Source organism: Zeus faber (assembly GCF_960531495.2).
Source record: "Zeus faber genome assembly, chromosome: 16".
NCBI classification, from domain to species: Eukaryota; Metazoa; Chordata; class Actinopteri; order Zeiformes; family Zeidae; genus Zeus; species Zeus faber.
Genome location: NC_137202.1, coordinates 21,432,046 through 21,443,617, shown reverse-complemented (window position 1 = coordinate 21,443,617; position 11,572 = coordinate 21,432,046). Strand labels below are relative to the sequence as shown.

At 44.6% G+C, this 11,572-nt stretch overlaps 1 protein-coding gene across 2 annotated transcripts in view; it reads left to right on the top strand.

The window, feature by feature from the left end:
• phactr2 (phosphatase and actin regulator 2) overlaps positions 1-9,047 on the top strand; it is a 30,261-nt gene extending 21,214 nt beyond the window's left edge. For both annotated transcript variants that reach the window (XM_080016113.1, XM_080016112.1), the window contains 5 exons: positions 2,277-2,332; positions 3,830-3,891; positions 3,995-4,132; positions 6,747-6,823; positions 7,062-9,047. In XM_080016113.1, the coding sequence (XP_079872239.1) occupies positions 2,277-2,332; positions 3,830-3,891; positions 3,995-4,132; positions 6,747-6,823; positions 7,062-7,077 (349 nt within the window). In that variant the 3' untranslated portion in view covers positions 7,078-9,047. The remainder of the gene's footprint in view (positions 1-2,276; positions 2,333-3,829; positions 3,892-3,994; positions 4,133-6,746; positions 6,824-7,061) is intronic.
• The last annotated feature ends 2,525 nt before the right edge of the window (positions 9,048-11,572 follow it).

The window sequence follows — 11,572 nt, the reverse complement described above, 5'->3', positions numbered from 1 at the left end:
CTGTGGTTCTGTAATCCCTCTCTCTCCTCTCCCTCAACATCCACTGACACACAGCAGCACTGAGCACAGCGATGCTCTATTATCCACTGAGGTGTAACGCCGCATTGCTGACGTAAAATGGGAAGTGGGGGGAGTAATAGTCCAGCACAAAAATGTGACGGCAATGTTAACATATGAAACCTTAGATGCACCGATGGATCGGCCGGTGACCAGATTTGGTCGGTTTTCACCGGCCGATCAGTGTCAGATACATCACGTTCAGTTCTCGTGATCTCGTACTCGTAGAGGTGCTCCGATACTGAAACCCGATAACAACATAATGTGATGTAGTTGTGTAGTTGACGCTCAAAAATGAGAGAGAAAGAAAATGTCGTCTGTTGGGAGGCGCTTCAAAGTAAACTAAGAAGATTAGATCAGTTATTTATCCGTCACCTGACAATATTCCAACAGACTGCGTTTCTATCGCTGTCACTACAGCGGAGCGTCTGCTCTGGTTCGTGGTGCACGAGTTCCGAGCGTGACGGAGGCTCGACGCTTTCTTTCTTCTTTTTTTCCTTTTTTTTTTAAACTTTTTTTTGACGAGCGACTCAGTGAAACGAGTCGTTTCGATCTGATTCAGTTGGTTTAACGCACAGTGAGCGAAGGAGGACTTCCAGTGAACGAGGCTGGGAAGAGTCTGCCATTTATTATTATTGTTATTCTTTGCCATGATGGCAATTTATTTTGGAATGGCAAGTACCATATAAATATAATATAAATATATATTTGTACTTAAAGTGAAAGATACTTTCAATTGAGGTTTGAACTGGATGTTTCCAGGTTAATTATATGTTGTGTTCTACTAAAGCCCAGAAGAGTTACAGGTTGCATTATAGTGAAACTTGGTGACGGTCCCATATTCTATTTTATTGGAACTCAGTGACCGTTCCATGTTGTATTTTACTTTATTGGAACTCAGGGACAGTTTCTTGTTCTATTACTGTTCCATAGTGAATAATGAACAATAATAAAATCTGCATCAATCTCACTGTTGTGGTAACTGAACTGAACTGCAGCGGTGGTCCGTATGTGCAGCTGTCCTATCACGTGAGCCTGATCAGATCATGGGATGTAATTCTCATTGACGTACCGCAGATCGGAAATCAGAATCTGCAGGTCAGACTAAAGGTCAGGTCAGACAAAATAGCTGAAATCTGAATCAGCCTAGAAAATTGCAATCGTAGTTGGTAAACATGTTTGGCAACTTTACCAGATGATGCGTTTCAAGGGGTATATCCTCATGATATAAATGACTATATACCGTATAGTCAGCCGTAGTAGCTCCCATACAGTGTGATTGTCCTCGTTACCAGACGACCACAGTGTGAATAACTGGTGGAGTGATTCAGCTGCAGTAACTCCAACACCACGGAGACTCCCTGTTACACTGCTGTGCTACTCAAAAGAGTTTCCTGAGGTTGACAGGTCTGAAATCTGTATTTAAGTTTAAAAATGACCCCCAACCCCCCAAAAAAAACAGAAACATAAGTATCCCTCTTCATCCACAAACTAGTTGAACTAAAAACTTTAAACTATTTTTCAAATAAATGTCGTATCGATTTAGGTTTTTATCACTGACAACTTTCAAACACTTAAAGGGTGGATTCACTTGTGGATCGCTGCACGCCACCTAGTGGCCTGCTTGAGTAATGACCTAGAGGGGCGGAAGGAGGAATAAAGGAATTATATTTATTTACGTAAAAAAAAGAAAGGTTCCGTTTTTATTTACCCTTTTTCACAAACTGAATTTTAATAAATGATAATAATTGGACGTACGTACGTCCCAGGATCCTGTGGCACGGTGAGATTCCAATCCACTCCGCTCCAGGATCCAGTTCCTGCATGGAGCAGTCGGTTGCAAGTCGATACAAATTTTCGCGACTGTCGCTGCTTGTATCTTGGATTAGTCGTTAGTAGATGCGGCCGTAAGTCGAGGTACCACTGTAACAATATATTTGTATTATGAGTTCAATTAGTTTTCTTAGTTAAAGAGGAAAAACATATGGGATTGTTATTGTTATCTTGTTTGGTTGTTGCCAAATGTGTAAAACAACATTTTGAAATATGATCATATGTAATATGATATATTACATCTAATATCATTATTTCATAAATAAAAATGAGCTTAAAAATTATGTAGAACTTTTTCTTACAAGATATTTTTGGTGATCAATGAATGTTGTTTCTAATAATGAAATGTCCTTGTTGCTCCTGGCGTCTTGACGTTGTCCCCGCAGACGTTTGAGTCAGAGACCCAGCCCCGATGAGCTGGAGAAGAGGAACATCCTGAAACGTGAGTTAACGACAGCGCTTTCAAAAAAACGCCTCTGTGGAATACTCCGTTCTGATTGGTCGATAGCGGCGGTCGGCCGTCGCTTATTTCTGAATAATGACCGTTGTCACAGGCAACCGCTTCACCCTGTTTGATGCACAACTAACCCTGGAGTTGCAAGCTCATTCTAACACTAGAGAGCGGTGAAACCCAATTTCACATTAACGGCAGGAAATTTGTAAGTTGTTACGTTAGGTTAGTTGTTTTTTAGGTTAAATTGTTTGCTATGTTATTACGGTGTTGTTCACTGTGTTGTTGTGTAACTACAACTTGTGGAAAACTATGCATAGTGGTTATAAAACTATGCATAGTAGTTATAAAACTATGCATAGTAGTTATAAAACTATGCATAGTAGTTATGAAACTATGCATAGTAGTTATGAAACTAGGCATACTAGTTAAAAAACTAGGCAGTACAGTCATAAACCTAGGCATACTATTTATGTAATTAGGCATACTATTTATAAAACTAGGCATACTAGTCATACATTTCTGCATACAAGTTATAAAACTAGACATACTTGTTATAAAACCAGGCATACTAGTAATGAAAGATTTTTTTTATTTATTTACTGCCATTAACTTTCCATTTTTATTTCCCTTTTGCCTGCTGTCAATTTGGGTTGTTGATTTTCTTACCATCCTGGATAGTGTATTGGTGGGAAATGCATGTTTGACTCCAGGCCGAGCTAAATCGTTTTAAAGAGCTTGATCAACCCACCCAAGAAAATAAGAACAGAATATTTTTCCTCGTGCTCAATGTACCTGTCAACACGGACCTGCGTCCAATACACCAAAGTATATTCAAAGTAGTCGAGTGATGCAATAACAATGGACTGATTATGCAATATATGTCATTTATAATGGAAACGTTTAATGATATTAGAAGGATAAAATACCCTTATCCACCTATACTATAATTATATATTAATTATATATTAATATATATATATAATGTAACTATAATTGAAACGTACCACAAGAAACACAAAAAGTGACTTTATAATTATTATTATTTGAACTTCTAAAATTGAATGTCATATGAATCAAGTGTCATAAAAGGTTATGACATTAAAAGGTTACACATACGTTGCAGTTTCCACAAGCAGGAGGCTGAGGTCAGTATTACAACTTAATAGTCCCAATAAACCCTCAATTCAGCCATAATAAAGTGCATAAACTAAACCGAACGTGTCATTTTAATTCCTGTAGTCATAGGAAAGGCAAACAAAACCAACGTGAAGGAAACAATCCATATGCACACAGTGGAAACACGGTGGTTGTTGTGGGAACGAGGGGTCCGGAGGGGTTGTTTTCGGAAGGGGTCCGTCTCCGAAAGGGACATCTCCGGGTCAAATGTCCTCACAAGGTCCTCGGTTCCACATCTGTCTCGTGTCCGCACGCACGCCGCACGCACACAGACGTCACATGACTTAATTTTCCTTTCTCTGCACGCAGAAAAGAACGAGGCCGAGGAGCAAGAAGCCAAGCAGGAGATTAGACGAAGATTATCTCGAAAGGTACTGACCAGTTCAGTTCAGTCCAGGCCGCCCTACGGACAAAGAGGGAGTTACACATTATCTTCCCCCCCCTTTTTTTTTTGTTCCGCTGTCGCATGTGTAGCTGAGCGTGCGGCCCACGGTGGCCGAACTGGTCGCTCGCCGAATCCTGCGTTTCAACGAGTACGTGGAGGTGACGGACGCCAAGGACTACGACCGGCGGGCGGACAAACCCTGGACCAGGCTCACCCCCGCCGACAAGGTGCCCGGACCCCCGGGTTCCGCCATGTTTACTGGCTCTCTGACGCCAAAAGTACTCAATTGAAAACTACTGTAGACGAGCGGTGCAAAAATAACAGAAGTCGTCATTGTTAACAATATTATTGTTAAGTAAGCATGAGTACAAATAGGGTTAGGGTTAGGGTTACCTAACCCTTACACTAACCCTAAACACAAACATGATTTAGTGAGGCTTTTGCTAACTACCTTAACCCTAACCCTTATAATCTACCCTCACTTAACCCCAACCCTAAAAATCGACCCTCTCTTAACCCTAATAATCGACCCTCTTTTAATCCCTAACCCTAATAATCTACCCCCTCTTCGCCCTAACCCTATCGGCTGTACCTACTGTTTTATTGCTGCACCTACTGTACCTAGTAGGCCTACCTAGACTTTTATTGTTTTATAACAATAAAAATAATGAATAAAATAAAACCTCACACGCCATATGGGGTCCACGCCGAGCAAGGAGAAACCAGATTGGGGTTCTCCGATCAATATGCAAATGAGAAGTAAACATGGGGACAAATGTATGTCATGTCTGGAAGACTGGTTCGAACACGGGGGGTTTCCCGCGAGGGGAAGCTTGAGTATGACTCAGTTAAGGAAAGTGGGTGAAAGGATTGCGGAGGAAGAAAAGAGGTTAGAGGAGGTCGCGGATCGATTGTGATTTTGAACAAAATTCTGAGGTTGTGTCTATTTACAAAATAGAGAACTTTTGGATAATCTGCTGAGGTTAAGGTCCTCCAGAGGTTGAAGTCCTCAAAACCTGTTTAAAGTCCTTCTATAATTATAAACGTAAAAACCTGTTTAAAGTCCTTCTATAATTATAAACGTAAAAACCTGGTTAAAGTCCTTCTATAATTATAAACGTAAAAACCTGGTTAAAGTCCTTCTATAATTATAAACGTAAAAACCTGGTTAAAGTCCTTCTATAATTATAAACGTAAAAACCTGGTTAAAGTCCTTCTATAATTAAAACGTAAAAAAGAAATTTTGCTAGAAATTTTCAGACATTTACTGACATTCCAATGAAGGAGACTAGACACAGACTGAGGGACAGTTTGTTGCTTTAAAATATATGTATAGGCCACAAATCTTTAGGTGTCTAAATTAGTAGACCTCGACTGCGGAAACTGTGCTTTGGCTTGTTTTTAATAATTCTTATGATTAATGTTTTTGATTTTGAATCTTCTAATTCTTATGATTAATGGCTTGATTGTATATGATTAATGGCTTGATTTTAATCTTTTACTCTCTGATTAATGTTTAAATCTTTTACTTTCTAATGCGGTGTTGTACAGCACGTTGAGTTGCATTTATTGTTGCAAAGGTGCTATATAAATAAATTTTTACTTACTTACTAACCCTAATAATCGACCCCCTCTTAGCCATAACCCTAATAATCGACCCTCTCTTAACCCTAATAATCTACCCCCTCTTCGCCCTAACCCTAATAATCTACCCTCTCTTAACCCTAATAATCTACCCCCTCTAAACCCTAACCCTAATAATCGACCCTTTCTTAACCCTAATAATCTACCCTCTCCTAACCCTAACCCTAATAATCTACCCTCTCTTAAACCCAACTCTACTTATCTAACCTTTCTTAATTTAACCCTCACACTACTGATCTACCCTTTCCTAACGCTAACCCTGTTAATCGACCATTCCTGAACCCTAACCCCCCGTGCACCTGTCCCAATGGGAACCCCCATTAAAACGTAGCCCACCTAACCTTTCTGAACCCTATCTCTACAAATCGACTCTTCCTTAACCCCTCACCCTACGAATAAACCCTTTTCTAACCCTACTGATCGACCCCTTCCTAATGCCACCGTTCTGCCCTTTCTTAACCCGAACCCTACTGATCTACCCTTTCTTAACCCCAGTGGGATTTAAAAAAAAAACCCTTTATTATCATGGCCAAATCTGTTGAAAAAGCCAACGTGGTCCGACAGCAGAGGGTCTTCAGGGCGTGTCAAATAATAAGTTCATAATGAGTGTTTTTGGCACAGTGCAAAAGTTCACCTGTAAAGAACCGACTCAAACTCGGGGTCAATTTGGTATTTACAGGAGTCATTCTTAAGGCGATTTGACACGTTGCGGCAGAAAAGCCCCAGCATAAAGATTCGAGGCGGAGGGTGAACGGTGCATTTAAAAAAAAAAAAAAAAAAAGGATGAAGTCTTAGTAGTTACCATGTCCTCCATTGATCACAAGTTAGGTCACTTGAGGGGGAAACGGTTGAAGTAGCATTGATTTCCACGCCTTGCGCCCTCTGCTGGCCGCTTTTTGGATAACACCCTGGCCCAGAAAACTCACTGGAACTGGATGGAACATGGAAAGTGCCGAAGGAATTTATTTTATTTTTTATGTCATGGAAAACTTTGACCATCTTGTTTGTTTGAGAGAAGGCCGGCAACGATACCTTGTTACCTACCTAAAATTAAAAAATATATTCGGCCATTAGTAAGCACTTTTGCATATGCTCTAATATGTGGTTGTGTGAATCTTACCGTGAACTCACTCAGACTTTTTTTTCGTATTTTTTTGTATTTTGATTTTTTTTTTTTTCATATGTGATCCGGCCCAGGCTGCTATCCGTAAGGAGCTGAACGAGTTTAAGAGTCGTGAGATGGAGGTTCACGAGGACAGCAAACACTTCACCAGGTAATCACAGCGACCGAATGGACCCGACCTACGCACGCGAGGAACTTGGTCCCGTAGGGATCGGGGCCTTTTAGATGGACGTATTACTCGATAAATGATCAATAAACTGATTTTCCCGGTCGCGGAAGGTGGGTTAAAACACAATACGGTAGAAATATGTGTTTTGTGATCTCCGTGCGTGTGTGTGTGTGTGTGTGTGTGTGTGTGTGCGTGTGCCTGTGCGTGCGCGGTTTCACAGATTCCATCGGCCCTGACCGCCGCCTCTCCCGCTTCCCGTCCCACAGCTTCGCTGATGTTCCAGCTTTCAAAGCCGCCTGTTCGATCCACATATCCATTTTATTTTTGTGTAGTGTGTATATGCGATGATGATGATGATGATGATGATATGTCAATATAGTCTCGGGCGTCCATAGATGCCGACCAAAATTTGCACATGCCTGAGACGACGGTTGGTGTTGTAAAAGACTTGTAAAAGTTTGTTTTGAGACCTACGTTGCAAATGCGGCAGGTTGTTTTTTTGTTTTGTTGTTTTTTTTTTTTGTTTTTTTTTCCCCGTTCGCTCGCCAACTTCCACGCCAAAGCCGTAGGGGAGAGGAGCCGAGAGGGCGGAGGAGAGAAACGCCGCGCGGACGCCCACCACACCCTTCTCGGGGGGGGGGGGGTGGAGGACAGACGCCGCAAAAGCCCTTCGGAGGCGGGGAGGGCGCTTGCGGACGGTCTTACGGACACAGACGGACTTCTCCCTGGGCAGGACGTCTCCTTCCTTACGATTGGATCTCCTGGTGCTTATGTCAGTGCCCGTCCCATTGGATGAGGAGAGGGAAAAAAAGGGAGGAAAGGAAAAAAACACACACACGCACGCACGCGCACACACACACACACACACACACACACACACACACACACACACACACACACACACACACACACACACCCTTCATCTTTCTAAAGGTGCCTCTAAATTTAGCCTCGCCGATCCCGTACCCTCCACTAGAGGGCGGTGTCACCATGAGAGAAGCCAGAGGAGCGCCCGCCGAGCTGTTTCAAGTGGAAGCGGGCGGGGCGGGGACGCGGAGGCCCTGCCGGTGCGGTGCACTGGGAAGGCTTGCTCGGGCGAGCCGGTCGGGCCGGAAGCCGGGTTTTGCCGCCCCCGGTCTCGTCACTTCAGGGGACCCGCTTCAAGGTTGTCGCCCGGGTCGAGGAACGTTTGAGATCCGCGTCTGGAGTGACTCGAGCTGAAGCCTTAAACGGGGGGCGGGGGGGCTTCATCGTCGTCTATCGCCTGTTCATTAGTCAAAGTAGAAAGGAAAAAAACCCAAACGTGTGTCCTGTCGAAGAACGCGCCTTCGAACAGGACGCCAAGAGCCTTCCTCCCGCCCAACTTTTTTGCCTTTGCTCGCAGGTTTCGCGAGCGGAACGACGCGGCGCGGCGAATGGCGGCCCCGCCCGGCCCCGCCCGCATTTCACCGGCGCGGGTCGACGAATCATTTAAGCTTTTGCCAACCGGTCGACTTGCGGCGATGGGGGGCCCCGCAGAGAGGAACTTTAAACAAATCACACGATTTAAGGTCACTTGAAAAGTGTTCTCTTAATGCCTCTTCCTCCTCGATAATAAACAGCCTGGAGTCGGGAGACCTGGACACGAACGGAACCAACAGTATTCACGCACGTCCGATGTCCGGCGTTCTCTATGATTTTGTACATAATGTATATCAAGCATGTGCATACCATGAAGCTGGGTTTACCGTCAATGAAGTTCTACTGTTGCTCTCTGAATGTCTTGGGACCTGATTTTTATTCTTGTTTTTTTTTCTTAAACGTCTAACGTGTTGTGCAGTCGACGTGTTCCGAGGGTTCATCGCCAAGCCTCCTACCGAAACAAAAAGTCTAGGCTCACGTTGAGTCCCACGCTGGGCCGAACATGATCAACACGTTATGTAGCTGGTAATAAATCCTTATGGTGAAACGAATGTCAAAGTCTTTATGCCTTCGCATGGAAAGTGTGTGTGTGTGTGTGTGTGTGTGTGTGTGTGTGTGTGTGTGTGTGTGTGTGTGTGTGTGTGTGTGTGTGTGTGTGTGTGTGTGTAAATCCTTATTTAAAGTAAACAATCAATATAGATGAGATATTTGCTATGAAAAGTAGCAGAGTGAAAGTTGAAAGTCTCGGAAACTGAATACATTTAGGTCGACACAGATAAAAGAATGACAGCCTTTGATAAAACAATATCTGTAATAATAAAAAAAATAAAAAATGTACTTACCAATTGAACTCTTTAATTTGTTACTTTCCACCACTGAAAATTCTCATCTTTTTCTCAAATTCCTCCCAAAACTGCTTTTGTTGTTGTTGTTGTTGTTGTTGTTGTTGTTGTTGCAACTGTGAAGAAATAATGTATTTAAACAGAGGCCATAGCGTGAAGAGGGGGGTGGCGGCAAAAATACAACACAACCCTGCACAGGAGTGACACTCAGTGCATCAGGGCCTGTGCCACACCCCCATTTGTGCCCACAAGTGCCCGTGCCCGTGCCCGTGCCCGTGTGTGTGTTTTGCTGCAACCATTAAGCCATAAAGCCCAATCATTTCCTCGACAGCCTGGTCCAGTCTGCTTTTAGAGACGGGGTAATAATGGAGTAATGGAGTTTGGGCCCGAGCGAGCACAAACAGAGAGAAGAGCGAGGCACCGCGAGGGAAATGATATGGAAGGAAAGAGAGGGAGGTAGAGAGAGAGGGGGGGGGTGTGGGCACAAGATGGAGAACGGCAACAGATGAGAGAGCAAATCAAAATGTGATGAGATCACATGGAGAACAGATCACGCTGTGAAAAATGTCTGGAAAATCTGTGATAAATCAGAATTATTATTTTTTTTCATAATTTCGAGAAGATACGTCTTCGTACGTCTTCATGTCTTCACACAGCGATCAGCCACAACATTAAAACCAGAGACAGGTGACGTGAATGACATTGCTCATCTGGTTCCAGTGGCACCTGGGTCAGAGCATCTCCAAAACACCAGGTCTTGTGGGGTGTTCCCGCTATGCAGTGGTTAGTACCAACCAAAAGTGGTCCAAGGAAGGACAACCGGTGAACCGGCGACAGGGTCATGGGCGCCCAAGGCTCATTGATGCACGTGGGGAGCGAAGTCTAGCCCGTCTGGTTCGATCCCACAGAAGAACTACTGTAGCAGAAATTGGTGAAAAGGTTAATGCTGCTGTGATAGAAAGGTTTCACAACACACAGTGCATCACAGCTTGCTGCGTATGGGAGCCCTGAACCCTGCCCACCCCTGAAAGCACCTACAATGGACACGTGGGCGTCAGAACTGGACCACGGAGCAACGGAAGAAGGTGGCCCGGTCTGATGAATCACGTTTTCTACACCATCTCCTACACAGGACACCTTGAGAGGTCTTGTGGAGTCCATGCCTCCACGGGTCAGAGCTGTTTTGGCGGCACGAGGGGGAGCTACACAACGTTAGTGTCATTAGTGTTGGTATTAACGTTGTGGCTGATCTGTGTGTGTCTGTCTTCTGTACCTTCATGGATCTTCATGCATTGACATGAGATAAAAGCTTTTTAAAGAGAACAGCAGGCGTCTGATGCTCTCCACCCCTTATCTCCTTCTGTTTTCTATCTGGGCACATTTTAGGAGAGTAGGATATAATTTCTTCCACAAGATTATTTATTTATTTATTTGAAGATATATCAAAGTGAAAGGATCCGTCATCGAATTGGCGGATCATTTTGCCAAATTAATCTTTTTGTCAATGTTTTTACTTTGTTCTTTCTTGACATTGATTTTCTGCAGTGAAGATAAAGCAACGGGTCACTAATCTAGAATTTATATAAATAAAGACGACTTTATTAAATGGGTTCAGAATGAACTGAGGTTCCGGAGGGGAGACCACATCCTGACCACGCCCGCTGCCCATCAACATTTGGTATATACCTGTCAGATCCTGTCACTCGGATGCTCCGCTTTTTGCTCGTTGTTCTGCTTGCACCACAACCAACTCACGCCTTCCTGAGCCCCCAGCCATGGACGCATTCCTGAACACCGACGCTTCATCGGACCAAGATTTATTCGGCATTCCACCCGATCGGCCTCCTGTGGAGGACGTTCCACCGATCCGGAGAGCAGCCTCACGACTCTGCTCTGGCCCCATTCCCAGACAGAGAGCACTGCCAAGGCCGAGAGCACTGCCAACCTCCTCGGCATTCCCGGATGACATCCCGGTAACACCAGCCTACCCTCCCCGTTGCAGCAGGACCCGGGTGAGGAAGCTACCGAGACCCAGGCGTCATTCTCCGGTTTACTCAACCGGCTCAACTCAGTCAGGGCTTACACGGCCAATCATCCGCCGGCACAAAATCCTGTCTCTGACTGGACCGAAGCTCGCCGCCGTAAGGTTTTAAAAAGATCGTCAAATCCCATTTCACCGCCCCTGCGATAAAAGCGAAACCTTCAGGCAATCCTCACCGAGTCTTCCGTCCCGCCCCAAACTGCACTCCGGCCACTCACCCGCTTCTCACGGGCTCCGTCGAACCACACCGCCCAGATCCGAGGACGCCGGTGCTCTCGAGCCCAGCATGGATACACCCGCTCCCACCTCCGGGATCCCCGACGAGCCCCGCCCGCGCTCCTTCCGCTGTTATAAGTCTTTTTGGGATCCCAAGGCCTGGCTGGAGGCCTGGCGCCCTGATCACTCCTCTCCCCCCCACATACCCAGTCTGCAATCTTTCACCTCGCC